General features: G+C 39.1%; 1 protein-coding gene across 16 annotated transcripts in view; it reads right to left on the bottom strand.

Annotated features, from left to right (window-relative positions):
- Positions 1 to 14,955: 14,955 nt before the first annotated feature.
- GAB1 (GRB2 associated binding protein 1) overlaps positions 14,956 to 18,017 on the bottom strand; it is a 122,037-nt gene continuing 118,975 nt past the window's right edge. For all 16 annotated transcript variants that reach the window (XM_057725781.1, XM_057725792.1, XM_057725786.1 and 13 more), the window contains one exon: positions 14,956 to 16,928. In XM_057725781.1, coding sequence (XP_057581764.1) covers positions 16,770 to 16,928 — 159 coding nt within the window. In that variant the 3' untranslated portion in view covers positions 14,956 to 16,769. The remainder of the gene's footprint in view (positions 16,929 to 18,017) is intronic.

The raw sequence follows: 18,017 nt of genomic DNA, 5'->3' as shown, positions 1-18,017 counted from the left end.
GTGCTGCTTGTATATTTTGGAGATTAATCCTTTGTCAGTTGCTTCATTGGCAAATATTTTCTCCCACTCTGAGGGTTGTCTTCCTGTCTTGTTTATGTTTTCTTTTGCTGTGCGAAAGCTTTTGTTTCATTAGCTCCCATTTGTTTATTTTTTTATTTCCATTACTCTAGGAGGTGGGTCAAAAAGGATCTTGCTTTGATTTATGTCAAAGTGTTCTGCCCATGTTTTCCTCTAGAAGTTTTATAGTGTCTGACCTTACATGTAGGTCTTTAATCCATTTTGAGCTTATTTTTGTGTATGGTGTTAGAAAGTGTTCTAATTTCATTCTTTTACATGTTGCTGTCCAATTTTCCCAACACCACTTATGGAAGGGGCTGTCTTTTTTCCATTGTATATTCTTGCCTCCTTTGTCAAAGATGTGTGTGGGTTTACCTCTGGGTTCTCTATTCTGTTCCGTTGATCTATATTTCTACTTTTGTGCCAGTACCATACTGTCTTGATCACTGTAGCTTTGTAGTATAGTTTGAAATCAGGGAGCCTGACTCCACCAGCTCTGTCTTTCCCTCTCAAGATTACTTTGGCTATTCGGGGGTCTTTTGCATTTCCATATGAATCATAAAACTTCTTGTTCTAGTTCTGTGCCATTGGTAATTTGATAGGGATTGCATTGAATCGGTAATTGCTTTAGGTAGTACAGTCATTTTCATAATGTTGGTTCTTCCAATCTAAGAACATGGTATGCCTCTCCATCTGTTTGTATCGTCTTTGATTTCTTTCATCAGTGTCTTATAGTTTTCTGTATACAGGTCTTTTGCCTCATTAGGCAGGCTTATTCGTAGGTATTTTATTCTTTTTGTTGCAGTGGTAAATGGGAGAGTTTCCTTAATTTCTCTTTCTGCTCTTCCATTGTTAGTGTATAGGAATGCAAGAGATTTCTGTGCATTAATTTTGTATCCTGCTACTTTACTAAATTCATCAATTAGTGCTAGCAGTTTTCTGGTAGAGTCTTTAGGGTTTTCTATGTATAATATCATGTCATCTGCAATTTTACTTCTTTCCCAATTTGTATTCCATTTATTTCATTTTCTTCTCTGATGGCTGTGGCTAAATCTTCCAAAACTATGTTGATTAATAATGGTGAGAGTGGACACCCTTGTCTTGTTCCTGTTCTAAGAGGGAGTTCTTTCAGTTTTTCCCCATTTAGAACGATATTGGCTTTTGGTTTCTCACATATGGCTTTTATTATGTTGAGGTAATTTCCTTCTATGCCCGTTTTCTGGAGAGTTTTTTTTTTTTTTTTATCATTAATGGATGTTGAATTTTGTCAAAAGTTTTTTCTACATCTATTGAGATTATCATATGATTTTTATCCTTCAATTTGTTACTATGATATATCACACTGATTGATTTGTGTATATTGAAGAATCCGTGCATTCCAGGGATAAACCCCACTTAATCATGGTGTATGATCTTTTTAATGTGCTGTTGGATTCTGTTAGCTAGTATTTTGTTGAGGATTTTTGCATCTATATTCATCAGTGATATTGGCCTGTAATTTTCTTTTTTTGTGACATCTTTGTCTGGTTTTGGGATCAGGGTGATGGTGGCCTTGTAGAATGAGTTTGGGAGTGTTCCTTCTTCTGCTATATTTTGGAAGAGTTTGAGAAGGATAGGTGTTAGCTCTTCTCAAAATGTTTGATAGAATTCATCTGTGAAGCCATCTGGCCCTGGGCTTTTGTTTGTTGAGAGATTTTTAATCACAGTCTCAATTTCAGTGCTTGTGATTGGTCTGTTCATATTTTCTACTTCTTCCTTGTTCAGTCTTGAAAGGTTGTACTTTTCTAAGAACTTGTCCATTTCTTTCAGGTTATCCAATTTATTGGCATATAGTTGCTTGTAGTAGTCTCTCATGATCTTTTGTATTTCTGTGGTGTCCATTGTTACTTCTGCTTTTTCATTTCTAATTCTGTTGATTTGTGTCTTCTCCCTTTTTATCCTGATGAGTCTCACTAATGGTTTATCAATTTTCTTTATCTTCTCAAAGAAACAGCTTTTAGTTTTATTGATCTTTGCTATTGTTTCCTTGATTTCTTTTTCATTTATTTCTGCTCTGATCTTTATGACTTCTTTCCTTCTGCTCACTTTGGGGTTTTTTTGTTCTTTCTTCTCTAATTGTTTTAGGTGTAAAGTTAGGTTGTTTATTTGATATTTTTCTTGTTTCTTGAGGTAGGAATGTATTGCTGCAAACTACCCTCTTAGAATTGCTTTTGGTGCATCCCATAGGTTTTGGGTTGTTGTGTTTTCATTGTCATTTGTTTCTACATATTTTTTGATTTCCTCTTTGATTTCTTGGTTGTTTAATAACATATTGTTTAGCCTCCATGTTTTTGTGTTTCTTCCAGTTTTTTTCCTGTAATTGATATCTAGTCTCATGGCGTTGTGGTTGGAGAAGAGGCTTGATACGATTTCAATTTCCTTGAATTTACCAAGGATTGATTTGTGACACAAGATGTGATCTAACCTGGAGAATGTTCCATGTGCACTTGAGAAGAAAGTGTATTCTGTAGTTTTGGGATGGAATGTCCTATAAATATCAATTAAGTCGAGATGGTCTAATGTGTCATTTAAAGCTTGCGTGTCCTTATTTATTTTCTGTTTGGATGATCTGTCCATTGGTGTAAGTGGGATGTTAAAGTCTCCTACTATTGTTGTGTTACTGTTGATTTCCCCTTTTATGGCTGTTAGCATTTGCCTTATGTATTGAGGTGCTCCTATGTTGGGGGCATTGATATTTACCATTGTGATATGTTCTTCTTGGATGGATCCCTTGATCATTATGTAGTGTCCTTCCTTGTCTCTTGTAATAGTCTTTACTTTCAAGTCTAATTTGTCTGATATGAGTATTGCTACTCCAGCTTTCTTTTGACTTCCATTTGCATGGAATATCTTTTTCCACCCCCTTACTTTCAGTCTATATGTGTCCCTTGGTCTAAAGTGGGTTTCTTGTAGGCAGCATATAGAAGGGTCTTGTTTTTGTATCCATTCAGCCAGTCTGTGTCTTTTGGTTGGAGCACTTAATCCATTTACATTTAAGATAATTATTGATATGTATGTTCCTATTACCATTTTCTTAATTGTTTTGTGTTTGTTTTGGTAGGTCTTTTCCTTTTGTGTTTCCTGCTTAGAAAAGTTCCTTTAGCAATTGTTGTAAGGCTGGTTTGGTGGTGCTGAATTCTCTTAACTTTTGCTTGTCTGGAAAGCTTTTGATTTCTACATCAAATCTGAATGAGATTCTTGCTGGGTAGAGTAATCTTGGCTGTAGGTTTTTTTCTTTCAGGACTTTCAGTATATCCTGCCATTCCCTTCTGGCCTGCAGAGTTTCTGCAGAAAGATCAGCTGTTATCCTTATGAGTTTTCCCTTATATGTTATTTGTTGCTTTTCTCTTGCTGCTTTTAATATTTTTTTCTTTGTGTTTAATTTCTTTAGTTTGATTAGTATGTGCCTCTGTATGTTCCTCCTTGGGTTTATTCGGTATGGGACTCTCTGCGCTTCTTGGAGTTGATTATTTCCTTTCCCGTGTTGGGGGAGTTTTCCACTATAACCTCTTCAAATATTTTCTCAGACCCTTTCTTTTTTCTTCTTCTTCTGGGATGCCTATGATTCAAATGTTGGTGTGCTTAGTGTTGTCATCAAGGTCTCTGAGACTGTCTTCCATTCGTTTTATTCTGTTTTCTTTTTCCTGCTCTGTGGCAGTTATTTCCACCATTCTATCTTGCAATTCATTTACTCATTCTTCTGCTTCAGTTATTCTGCTGTTTATACCATCTAGAGTATTTTTAATTTCAGTTGTTTTGTTGTTCATTATTGTTTGCTCTTTAGTTCTTCTAGGTCCTTATGAATATTTGTTGTATTTTCTCTATTTTGTTATTGAGATTTTGGATCATCTTTACTATCATCACTCTGAATTCTTTTTCAGGCAATTTTCCTATTTCCTCTTCATTTATTTAGTATTGTGGATTTTTATCTTGCTCCTTTGCCTGCAAGGTGTTTCTTTGTTTTCTCATTTTGTCTAATTTGTAGTATTTGCTGTCTCATTTCCCTATGCTGCCTAGTAGTAATTCCTCTTGTTTTTGCTCTCTGCCCCCTGTGTGGGTGCTGATCCAGTGTCTTTAGTAAGCTTCCTGGTGGGAGCGTCTGGTGCCTGCTTTCCAGTGTGTGGATCTAAGTCTTTTCTCTCTGATGAGCAGGGCCATATCAGGTGGTGTGTTTTAGGGTATCTGTGAGCTTAATATGGCTTTAGGTAGTCTGTGTGCTGATGGGTGGGTTTGTGTTCCTGTCTTGTTTGTAGTTTGATATGAAGTATGCAGCACTGGCAGTTGCAGGCAGTCGGGTGAAGCTGGGTCTTAGACTCTGATAGTGGCCTCTGTAAGAATTCTCTGCAGCTAATCTTCCCTGTGGCTGAGGACTCTCTAGTGGTCTAGCATCCTGGGCTCAGTCTCCCTGTCTAGAGCCTCCAACTTGACTTCTGGTCAAGGAATCCAGAATCCAGAGGTCACTTGTCCAAGCAATAAAGGGGATTAAAAAAGACTATCCAAGCCCCAGACTAATGGCAAAATGTTACGTCAAACAAATACTAAATCAGGGAAACACGTACATGCACAAGAAACAAAAACCGAACCCGATAGAACAGAAAGCAATAGAACAACCTGACAGAAGAAACCCAGAATGCAATCAGACAAAGAGAAAACCAACAAAAATTCAAAACCAAAAAAAAAAAACCCCCACAAAACCAAGGAAATTGTGAAAACAAGGACCAAATATAACAAAGAGCAAGAGAACAACCAGACAGATTGAAGATTCCCAAAACAAAATCAAACAATTACAAGAAAACCAAACAACAAAACCTAATAACAAAACCTAAGAACAAAAACAAAGCAGTGTGTCATCTGAAGAATAAAGCAAGGAAACAGAGCAGACCAATAATATTGATTAAAAGTATAAGATAAAATAAAATAAAAACAGATAGAACACAGAGCAACAGAAGAGCGTAGTATGACTGTAAATATAAAAAGAAAAAGAGGCTTCGTAGCACAGTGGTTAGGAATCTGCTTGCCAATGCAAGGGACATGGGTTTGATCCCTGGGCTGGGAATATCCCACATGCCACGGAGCAACTAAATCTGTGTGCCACAACTACTGATCCTGCACTCTAGAGCCCATGAGCCACAACTAATGAGCCCACATGCCACAGCTGCTGAGACCTGTGAGCCTGGAACCTGTACTCCACAACAAGAGAAGACAACGCAATGAGAAGCCTGCGCACCGCAGTGATGGGTGGTCCCCACTCGCTGCAACTAGAGAAAGCCCATGTGCAGTAACAAAGAGCCAACACAGCCAATAAATAAAAATAAAATAAACAAATTATTAAAAAAAAGAAAAGAAAAAATAGAAATGTATTAAAAAAGAAAAGATAGGGGAGATAAACTCAGTACTATAACAAAGCTGGCTAGAAATAGAAATATATTAAAGGGCTAAAAATAAAAATAGAAGTAAAAAATAGAATAAAATTATGTTATAAAAAGTGAAGCCCCCTTAGGACTAAGATCATAATTTTAAAAAAATCTACAACTGACCACAGAATGGATCAGATCAATAGAATTAATAATAATTCTGTTTCCTTGGGGTCGCAGTTGAGGGTGTCCTTGTACCCAGCTTGTGCCTCAGGCCACCTTCGCCTCACCAGGAGGCCCTCTTCGGCCTCTGGGTTGGACTCTGGACCTGCTGTGGGTCCTATGGGGTACACTTAGGCTCTGCTCTGGCCCAATTCCTGTGTGTGCTTGCTCCCACAGTCCACAGCTGCCAGAGTTAGACCTTTTTCATTTGTGGGAACATTCACTGTTTACTCAGATAGTCCAAAGACATAGGGTCTACCTACCTGACCATGGGGATTTAGTCTGCAGCGTGTATATCTGATGGAAATATTATAGAACCTCTTCCTTAGTCCCCCTGTTCCTGGTGTTCAGCTTTGGTTTTGTCCCTGCTTCTGCCTATGAACTAACTGCCAGAGTTTTGGGGCTGCCTTGGAGCTCTTTGGGTCTGCCTCAGTGAGGGTTTACTTTATTGTTCATCTGCAGATGCAGGTGTGTGGGGAGAGAGAGGCTTTGATAGTAGCTCCTCTCCCTCTGTGTGACTCAGCAGTCACGCCCTGTTTGGATCGTGGGAGCCCTGGGGGTGATGCCGAATGTGCAGGGATGCCAGTGGCCACGGGTATAGGAAATCTGGCCTTAGTGTGGTTCTTTACTGGTGCCCGGTGCAAGGCACCTGATGGGCAGCCCTCGGGGCTTTTTGTATTACTCTGCGACAAGCAGAGCTTCCTTTATTGTTCGTCTGTAGACACCAGTGTGTTGGGAGAGATAGGGTAAAATAGTGGCTCTTTCCCCTGTGTGTGAGTCAGCGGTTGTGCCCTGCCTGGGTTGCAGGAGCCCTGGTGGCTGTGGTGGTGCCTATTGCAGAGGGAAGCCAGCAGACTCGGGTGTAAGCAGAATGTCTCTAGAGCTGGGACACTCTGCAGACTTCTTTTGGCTCTCGGCCACAGGCACACCAGGCCAGCCCGATCAGGGGGCTTTTTCTATCCCTTGTTGACTGTGACAGCCAGGCCCAGAGGGGGCCTCTCTTTGTTCTTCACAGGCGCCGAAAGAGAGGCTACAACTGTGGCTCCTCCCCACTGCTTGTGAGTCAGCAGTAGTGAGCCGCCACCACAGCCACCCAGCTTTCTGCAGTAGGCATTCTCCACTGCAGATTTCTTCCCTCCTGTCCCCTCAGTCCATCTCCCCACAGCCAACAATGTTTCTCACCATGAACCAGTTCCCACGTTCCAGCTCCCAGACCCCCTGTACAGCTGTGAACCCATGTCTCAGTCTGGGACATGCAGAACCATGGTACAGACCCTCTGTGTGTTTCTCACTCTTTCCCACCTGCCGCAGCTCAGTCGCTTCACCCTCTTTGGACAGTCCCAAATGCCTCCCTTCTAACCCAATCAAATTCCCTGTTGGAGAAGGGGTTTCCCTGTCAGATAAGGGAGATTTCCCCGAATTTGGCAATCTCTCCTCTGTTTCAGCTCCCCCTGCCTCAGGGTGAAGGGCCTGTCCCTTTCCTTTCTTCTCTTCCTCTTCCTCCTTTTTTTTTTTTCCTTCTGTCCTATGTTGGGATCTTTGCAGTCCTTTCTGGTGTTCAAGGTCTTCTGCTAGTGTTCAGCCAATCTGTGGGAATTATTGCATCTTTTGATGTATTCCTGATGCATCTCTCTCCAAGCGAGTGGGACATGGAGGCTCCCACAATCCCCCACCATCAGCTGTAGTAAGTTTTTTTAATAGAAATTTGCTCACTTTATAAAATTTTCAAATTTGTTTGCCTAAGTTTGTCCATAACATCTTTTTAATTATCATTTTAATGTCCGTAATATCTGTAGTGATATCCTGCTGTTTTAGTCCTATTAGTTACATACTAACATAGGATTATACTATGTTTAGTGATATAGCCTTCATTTTTACACAGCAGTGTCTCTTGGAAAACCATTCATGACATCAAATATTCTTTTATTACAACAGCTAGGATGTTTTCCATTAGTAGAACCTATTGTTCAAAATAAAATCTTGCACTTATCTTCCAACGTAGAAACAAAAAAAGTAGAGACACCCTAAGGAAAGCAAGGTGAAAAGGCTTTGGATCTCCCAAATTTGGCCTCCCTTTTGTTTCAAAGGTCTCTCTTTTTAGAGGAACACACTTGAAAATTATTGTTCTGTATTATAAGTGGCTAGATACACATGTGTGCACTGTTTAACCAACCCTCTAGCGTTGGATACACTTCCAGCTCCTTGGAGATAAATCATTGTGCACACATTTGATTAATTCTTTAGGTTTAATTCCTTGAAATTCAGTTGCTTGGTTAATGGTTAAGTATAGTTTCAAGACATTAAAATTATAATAATAAACTGCTCTTTAAAAAAAAATTCTACCAAGTTATGCTCCCAGTGGTAGTACAGTAAATCCCCTACATACGAACCTTCAACTTGCAAACTTTCAAAGATGCGAATGTTTGCTCCATCAGCGTCAGGCAGCCTGCCCTCCGTCTCCTATTGCTGATGATCCTTCAGCTCTACCATTTCCCACCTCCTCTACCTCCTCCAGTCAGTAACTCTTCTTGCCTGTTCACTAGATGCCAGCCCGTGTGCTAGCTGTTGTAATGTACTACTGTACTTTTTTTCTTTTAATTTTTATTATTTTTTGGTCACACCATGTGACAAGTGGGATCTTCGTTCCCTGACCAGGGATCGAACCTGCATCCCCTGCAGTGGAAGTATGGAGTCTTAACCACTGGACTGCCAAGGAAGTCCATGTACTACTGTACTTTTCAAGGTATTGTAAGATTTAAAATGTTTTCTTTATTTTTGTTTTTTTATTTTTTTTTTGTGAGAAGTATTATAAACCTATTACAGTACAGTACTATAGAGCTGATTGTGTTAGTTGGGTCCCTAGGTTAACTTTGTTGGACTTACGAATAAATTGGACTTATGATGTGCTCTCAGAATGAAACCCATTTGTATGTAGGGGACTTACTGTATATGTTAGTGTTCCACTCTTCACACCTGTATCCAAATTGGATATTATCACTGAGTATTTTAAAATATTTGAAGAAATATTATTCAATCTTTAAAGATAATTCAGATAGATGCTTAACACCTGGGAAGATATTTATGACAGCAGTCAGTACTAAAGGCAGAATCCATCTGCACATTTGCAGGCAAAGAAAGGGAAGTAACACAGTTTGCAAGTGTTTTTCCTCTCCTCTCCCACCCTCCCCCAATTTTCTTTAGTTATACAGTTTTACAATATGAGAATAAGAAAAAATTATATTCCAGAATGCAAGAGACCGAAAATTGGCCCGTGTCAATTTTCAACAGAGGTAAGCCACTCTAGCAATTCTAAACAAAAAGAAATGTAATATAGAGAATAAAGAGTTAGGGCTTCCCTGGTGGCAAAGTGGTTAAGCATCTGCCTGCCAATGCAGGGGACACGGATTTGATTCCTGGTCCAGGAAGATCCCACATGCCGTGGAGCAACTAAGCCCATGTGCCGCAACTACTGAAGCCTATGTGCCTAGAGCCCGGGCTCCACAAGAGAAGCCACCACAATGAGAAGCCTACACGCAGCAACAAAGAGTAGCCCCCGCTCTCCAGAACTAGAGAAAGCCCTTGGGCTGCAAAGAAGACCCAATACAGCCAATCAGTCAATTAAAAAAAATAGTTAACAATCACTGGCACGTGATAGGGCCTTAGGAACGTTCCTCAGAACAATGCCACAGAAGAGCCAGACATGGAAACAATCAGGAATCTGGGTTCAGGAAACCATCTGGTTGAATCCAGGATCACGTGCCCATGGCTCCAGGAGGATGCAGGAAGCTGCCACCAAAGATGTTGGCTCCAAGAATAGGCCATCTTAGCTGTTGACGAAGGATCAGGAACCTGTTGTTTCATCTACTAAAAGTGAACGGCTAGATTTAACAATATCTGCCGCCCGCTCCGCTGAACTGTTTCTGATTTTAAGTGAATGTGACTGGTGGAAAGTGGACGATGGGCAGAGCCCTAGCTGCAAGGAAGTCTGGGAAATGTAGTTTTTATCCTTACAGCTTCTGAAGTACAGGTTGGCACTCCAGAAAGAGTTTGGATCAGCTGTTAAGCAAGCCAATCTTCCACAGACCCTTTATTTCTTTGATAGTTTAACGTGGTAATAAATATGAAGATTGTGAAGGACTTCCTCTGTTTGCTCTGCCTGATCTGCCCTCTAGCCTTCCCTGCCTTGCCATGTGCCCTGAGAAGATGACCTCCATGTATTACCTCTCCTGGGGTATTTCTGGCTTCCTGTTGCTTTTAGCCAATGGCAAGTCACAGGAGAGGTAAACTTCCTCCCTGCTGGTCTGCATTTGGTAGTAGTTGTATCCTTCTACCTCAGACTGAAGTGTCTGCTGGTGGACAGCTCTTGCTGGGTGTGAGTAACGTCAGTAACAGCACCCTCTACTTGTCCCCTCAGTTCTAAAGGTGGTAATGGCTTCTTACTGTTGCTAAGGGTTTTTAACCACTCGCTGTTGGTTCTCTTCACCCAATTCACAGATATGCAATAGTGCCTTCATTCAACTCTCTTCGGTTACTCTTTTGAGTAACTGAAGAGGATGTTCCTGCCAGGGATGTGACTGATGTAGTGATGGATAAGACACAGTTTTTGTTCTAAGGTGCACATAGCTGGGTAGATGAGCTAAACATAGCCATCTATTATGGACTGAATTGTGTCCACCCAATTGAAGACCAACCCCCCCATATACCTCAGAATATGACTGCTTTGGGGGGCCTTTAAAGAGGAAATTAAGGTTAAATGGGTCATAAAATTGGTGTCTCATTCAATATAGTTGGTGTCCTTATAAGAAGAGAATATGACACCAGTGTTCCCATGTGCAGAGAAAAGGCCAAGTGAGGATTCGGTGAGAAGGCCACCATCTACAAACCAAGGAAAGAGGCTTCAGAGGAAATTAAATCTGCCGACACCTTGGCCTTCGACTTCCAGCCTCCAGAGCTGTGAAAAAATAAACCTGTTATCTAAGCCACCTAGTCTGTGGTAGTTTGCAATTGCAGCCCTAGCAAATTAATATACCATCACAAAAGCCAAAAATGAAAAACGGAAGAGACTTACTAATTCTGTGACTTTCCGAGGAAGGAGCTAGCGCCTCTGGGTGGGGGAGTTGAGGCAAAGCCTTGTGGAATTAAGTTGGAACTTGAAGAATAACATTACCTACTTCAAAGTATTGTGAGGACTAAGTAAGAGTAAATATAAAAGTGTCTCAGTAACTGTTGAATAGCTTTGTCATTTATAAGGACACATAGCTAAATTCACAGAACACATCGAAGATGCTGCTAGCGATCCTTACTTCCTGGTATTCATGGCCTTGTATGTCTCCTCCCACAAAGAACAGGAAGTAGACCAGATGACCTGTTAGAGCACAGCAGAGATGACAGCGTGTGGCTTCCAAGCCTAGGTCACAAAAGGCATTGAAGCCTCTGCTCGGTCTCTGGGATCACTAGCTTTGGGGGAAACCAGCTGCCATGCCATGATGATACTCAAGAAGCTCTGGAAGAAGCCCACAGGGAGAAGAGCACAGGGCTCCTGCCAACCAACCTCCCAGCCATGTGGGTGAAGCTCCTTGGGAGCAGATCTTTCATCTCAAGAAGACCACCCATCCTTCCATTAGATTTACTTTAAGGAATTGGCTCACAGAATTGTGGGGGCGGCAAGTTGGAAATTTGTAGGGCAGGTTGGCAGGCTGGAGATTCACACAGGATTTCTATGTTACAGTCTTGAGGCAGAATTCCTTCTTCTGTGGGAAACTTCAGTTTTTTCTTTGAAGGCCTTCAACTGATTGGATGAGGATTGGCTTTACCTAAACTGATTGCAATGTTAATCACAGACGTGTAGACACAAAGTACCTTCACAGCAACATCTACACTAGTGTTTGAACAAACACACAGGCACAACGGCCTAGCCAAGTTAACCATCATGATACCACATTTGAGAAAGTGGGCTTTCAAAACATTTATTTGATTTTTTTTCTTTTCTGTACCACCACACACTGAGTCCTCCAAACGCTCTGGGAACCACACACAAAATCAGAGACATGTTGAGTTACGAGTGAATCACCAACATAACTGTGATTAATAGTAATAAAATCCCGTCTAATGAATTAGGAACAAACGTTAGGAACTTAATTTTCTATAGGTGTTTATTAAAAAATGTTACTCATCATGAGTTAATAAAATGCCTTTCACTACTGACTCAGCTTTTAAATATGCAATAACATACATTCACAGAATGGCCAGATTACTCTCTATAAAACTCTCCTAACAAAACTGTAATTCAAAAAGTATATTGGTATCAGAGAAAGCAGCTTTTCTCCCAAAGAAGTTTTATGCAAATATCCAGAGGTTTCACCATTTACAAGGTGACAGAAAAACAGATGGGGTAGAATGATCTCAAAGAAGATCACGTCACCCTCCTAATCTTCCCAAACATGATCTGATGACAGTGTCAGAGATGCAAAACGCGGCAACTTATGGTAATTGTTGGGGTTTTATGAAGCACTGGAAATGTTTGGAAACTTTCCTAGAAATGAGAAAGTGCAGCGAGCTATCATTTCCCCAGTGACGTTGGAAATATAGTTCCTGAAGGTAAAGGTTGCACACAGGCTCTTACTTATTGGTCTTTTACTCAACAAAGTGCTGGTTAGCACTGGCCACGTGAAGGAATAACAGGCATATGTGGGTTGGGCAATGGTCTCAGGAGCTTTTCCTATTTAGAGCATGACTATTATATTTTAGCATGAGTTAGTGGGATCTTTACTGTAGAAAATGAGTGACCCTATAGAAATAGAACTGGGAAGTGTACTACTTGGCAGAATCAGGTTTTTGATTTAGATAAAGACTCTAAGGAAGGGTTGGAAATAGAAATTTACATGTCCTTACTGGATCACAGTTTCAGAATGCAAATTGACTATTTAAGGTCTTGAAACCAAACTGTTTGAAAAGTTTTATTTGGTAGCAGAAAATATCTACAATTGGATCTTTACAAAAGAAGATGTGCAAGAGGGGAGAAATAAATTTATACATAAGATTTTGCTGTGGAAATTTGGCATATCAACAATGGACTTAGGTTACAAGAACTCACACAAAGCCATGTCTTTTTAGTAAAGGAAGCAAGAAGCTGTGTTAATCCCTTGACGAAACAGTGTGTTGAAACTCACAATATACATTATACTGAACCTAAAGAAAGATAAATGGAGGATGAACTACATTATTTCAAGCTGTGGTAATATATAAACATACTTAGTCAGATTCAAACCAATCATCTCAACAACCTGACAAGTGATTTTTCATCATAAGAAGTCCACGATGTCTACACTATTCATTTGCACCATGGCTTTTCACCTCATAGTTGTATTTTAAATTATATACAGATTTACATATAGCAGATGCTACTGACGATAACTGTTATTCTGGGATCTGTCCCTCTTTCCCTGTATCCACTTGGTTTGGTCATGTTATGTCAATCCTGTTACAGACCTGATGGCTTATCTAACAATGGAGGATAAGACCTACCACAATGACCCAAACATAGGAATAAAAATAATCAGTCCCCTTCTTGTTTCTAAAATGTTTAAGGCTAATATATTTTTAAAGGATAATTCATTGGAAATACTAACACCAATACTTTCAATGGGTCCAATAAAGAGGTACTAAGAGTGTTTGGGGGTATCTAAGAATTATGCCTATGGTACAGTGTGCAGGCATAAAGTAGTTGACAGTTAAACAAAATATAAAAAATACTGTTTTCACTAAAAGGGGAAAGCAGACAGCTTCCCACTAGTAGGAAAAGAAAAACCAACATTCGTGTTCAATTTCCAGTTTGAGTGCACATATGACTATGAAGATTATGACCTCCCATGAATTAAATATAAAGAGTCCAGAGGGAATTATGACTCATGACATTAATGTACAAGTATGGCAGTATTTCTATGTCAAAGTAAATTTAGTCCATGATTAAATACAATGCTATATATACATACATGCACTCATAGTACCTTTATGGAATTCTCTAAAATACTCACAGTAGCTTATATGGTATTGATAAAAATAAAGATGAAAACGTATCGAGTGTAGATAAAAACCACTTAAGGTGATACATCTTGTGGGTTAAATAGCTTAAATTATTCAAGTTTGAATTTTGATTTTTGAAAGCAGAGCTGAACACTGGTATTTGAACTTTCATAAAATTGTACAGTCTTTCAAAATAAGGATTAAAAGGTAGAGAGCATTAAACATGGGAGAAAAAGACTTCTGATTTATAGTACAACTGTTACATGGTTAGCCAGTGGTATTCAACCCATGCCTGGCCAAAACTCAGCTTCTTGTGGGCAATTAGGGGTATTAAAAAGAGTCTGATTCAAATTTCATTTTTATAAAAGTGCATAGTTTAAAAACTTAGTAAAAATGCACATTCTAATGTGTTACATACCCCATTTTATCACACTGGAGACTGCTCACGTATAAACTGCCACTACCAGGATAACTTACTTTTGTAAAAACCTGGGAATACAACTTTAGTTATCTCTAGTTAAAGAATCTCCTGAAATGTGTTTAAACCCTATTATTATTTGTACTTATATTTGCATGAATCAAAATGCTCTTGATAGTATGCAAGTAAAACAAGGCAGAGAAAAAGATTGGCAGCTAAGGTTTCACCAACTATCTATAACCCCAATTTCATATTTGTGTTACTTAGAAATCTTATTCTTAGTAATGCACTAAAACAAGTAAACAGAAATGTGGACTCAAAATACAGTTACACTGATAAAATGGGCTTTCCAGGCTTTACATATTGGGCTTACACAAGAATTTACTTAAAGAAGGCTGCAGGGCTAAAACTGTTTAGGAAATACTGCTCTGTAAGAGACTTTTTCATTTAATTTGTTAATGCAATGTTTAATGTAATTTAGTTTAACAAGCTGCCTAATTTTCAATTGTTAAAGTTACTCTGTGTAATCGGAAAATTTCTACAGATTAGAAGAGCACTGCAGATCTTCAGAAATGGTAACGTAAAAAATTGAGAAATTACACTAAAAAATTCATAATTGCCTTAGACTCTTCTGACAGGTAGCTTTTAAAACAAGATTTCTATTTTTGAATTAATTTATTTATTGTTGTGTTCTAAATCTCTAAATATGTTTCTCCTCCATGCAACACAATTTAGTATCTTCACACATCAACTGCGTTGTGTGTTTTGATAGTTGAGGCACATTTCAATGCTTTTCAACTTTATTTTGTGGTTTCATTATAAAACAGCTTGCTGACACAAAACTCAAACAATCTTTTTTATTTAAAAATCCACCTCAAAATTCAGTTCTGGGTTTTAGTTTTTGTTTAAAAAGAAGCAAACATTTAAAAGCATCAAATGTTACTTGTCTACAATTCATCTTGTTATGAACGTGTTTAGCTCATGGAGGGGACAGAAACCCATCACATTGCTTAGGCACAGTACGGTGGCCAAGGGGCCAGAAATCGGGGCACATTCGTGTACTCAGGCAACACAGGAGGTCTGAATGGAGGGAAACATGCCTCAGCTGTGGGCTCTTCTATCTCTATGCCCCTCCAAACACTGTTAGTGAGTCTCAAATCAGTACATAAGAGATTGTATGTAACTCAGTTAAAAACCAATCAAACCAACAACTATACCTGTTTTCTAAATTACATTGCAAAGCCAAGAGAGATAAATTGTAGCCTCACTAAATATAATGTGTGGTCTTGATGTCCATGTCACAGGACCATGTTATAGGTGAGACAGAATTATTCGATACCTCTGGTGGTTTCAGAAATCTGGTTGGAAGAGGTCCATGACTATAAGATTTCACATTGCAGCAAGGCTCCAATATTTCTTGAATTGGGGCAGTGAATATAAATCACAGTACAAAATCTTTAATTCTTTTACTGGAAAAGCAATAGGTGCTACATACGAGAATCACTTATATAACATCTATTTTTTAAAAATGCAGATATAAAATATTAATTGCATAGGGATTTAAATAGGATAAGGCCAAGAAGTATATTAAGTTTAAAAAAAATCATACAAAGGGCACTATGGTGTCAAAAGACAGAATTTCACTCTTAGAGTAATAAATCTGAATGACTATCTAATTAAAAATCACAGTATGTTGCTATAACTAACAGTGAATGTCAACTGTGCCATTAATTCCACACTGGAAACCAACATTAGAGGACTAACAAGAATATGAGTAAAGCTCACTGTCTAAACCTGATCAGTGTATTAGCACGTCAGTGCCTGGTACGTACCTGATTAGTTATATAATCTACACTTTGCAAATAACGTACAGTTTAATACATGTTAAAAGTGTGAAAGCACATCGTCACCGCATGCCATCAGTGAGTTGTACGCTTACTTGATAGTGTGATTATTTACTCTTTCCAAGGTGTAAGATCCCACCCGGCAGAATCTTCACTTAATGAGACCAAAACACTGTCATTAACAAAATATAATACAGTTCCACCATTGAAAACTAAATGTCCATGAACCAGAGAACAAAGTCCTGATACCAGTACATACTTTGGAAAGCAATGAATGATGAGTCCAACTCTACTTTGTAGTTTAAGCTAAAGGTTACCCCGTGAAGTTTCAGGTAGAAAGGCAGACTGTGAATATACGTCTCATCTCATATTGTTCTACTGCAGCTGAAAAAGCAATTTCCCAGTGGAAACGTAGCTTAGTTCACTTAGCATCATTCTTAAGAGTAGTGTGAGGAACACAAGAAACTCCCAAAGGAATCATGTTAACGTCCATTTGGGGATACCCAACCAATGTTCTAAAGGAAAAAAGTGCATAAATACAGTAATACTACAAGTGTGTTAATTATGGAACATATGTTTCTCTGGGAGCCAAACAATAGTATTTTCCCACATTATTTACACGCGATGAATTGTTCAGATACCACAAAGCACCATTTACAGTCTCAATGGCTTGATTAAGTCTGAAAGGCCTTCTGACTTCGACTTTATTCAGTTGAGGATCCACCTAGAGTACAAGGGTCAAGTTATCTTCGGTCAAACAGGATTTCTCCTTAGCTCAGTCCTCCTTTGTTCAGAGACGTTAAAGCAGTATTTTCATTTCACATTCTTGGTTGGTGTTTCAGACTCTGTGGATTGCCTCCCATCGGTCCAGGCTTCCCGGGTGCTCTTCAGAGCCAGGGTCTTCTGTTGGTCAACCACGACATAGTCCACTCTCTCGTCGGCTACACTGCTGCCTGAGCCGCTGCTCTTTTGCTAAAAAGCAAAGGAAAAAAACCCATAAACTCCTACAGAAAAAGGACTGCTTCTCAGTGAACTCCAATCTTAAAATTCAGATACATATGCACTGTATATAACTTGAAATTCTACTGGGTCACCAAAAAATAATATTAACTACCTCAATTTAATGATGTCGTCTCTCTCCTAACTGTACTCTGTTTTCCCCTTAATTTTAAAATTATTACATTTAAGAATTCAAACTAATGCTCCCATCACAGCTGAAACTCTTAGAAAAGAGGGAGAGCTAACCCCTGGTTCATATTAAGAGACATAGCCTGCTTTCAGCCTTTAGCTTAAGCTTGACTTTTTCAAGTCCTGAGAACATGTACCAGTGTTTACTTTCAGAGTTAAGAAATGTTTTTTGAAAAGGAGTATTTCAAGAATGGCAGGCTACCTAAAATACAACTAGATACTTGCTAACTTAAAACAAATGTAATTATTAACGCCTTGCTGGGCTCACGTGTGAGGGAAATGCAGGGAGCAGAGAGCTGCTAAAGGGTCAAGACGGTGTCATCTTTAGGATGAATGTCAACCGAGCAATGCAAACAGGAGGCCCTGGGTGGGGGGCACGCAGAACCCAAAACTATCCGGTTAGAATAGGAACCCTCAAAGGGAACTGAAGTGGTCCTAGGGTGGTAGCATCACCTGCTTCCTAGAAGAAGCTAATGCAAATCCTTTCGGAAGGAAATTTACGTCTGCAGGTTTCCCACAGATATGCTCAGCAAAATAAATTCGCAATAAGTGTATGAAACACACAAGGAAACAAGTCACCAAATGCATGAGAAACAGGAAACACAGATTCAGACCTCCAAGGACTTCAGATATAGAAATTATTGCATAAATAGTATAAAATATATGTGTATAAAATGTTTGAAGGAATGGAAAAATAAAACTAAATAAAAGGAATATGATAACAAGAAAGGAATAAGAAGCTATTCAAATCAGCTAGGCATATTTGGGGAAAAAAACCAAGCAGAATGTTACCTTAGAGATGAAAAATAAAATATTGAAATTAAAAAGTAAACACGTGGGTTAAGCAGAAGAAGTGAGAATTAGTGAACTTGG

The sequence above is a fragment of the Hippopotamus amphibius genome, chromosome 3 (assembly GCF_030028045.1).
Source record: "Hippopotamus amphibius kiboko isolate mHipAmp2 chromosome 3, mHipAmp2.hap2, whole genome shotgun sequence".
Classification (NCBI taxonomy): domain Eukaryota; kingdom Metazoa; phylum Chordata; class Mammalia; order Artiodactyla; family Hippopotamidae; genus Hippopotamus; species Hippopotamus amphibius.
The sequence above is the reverse complement of the archived record's forward strand: the minus strand, read 5'-3'. Positions and strand labels throughout refer to the sequence as shown.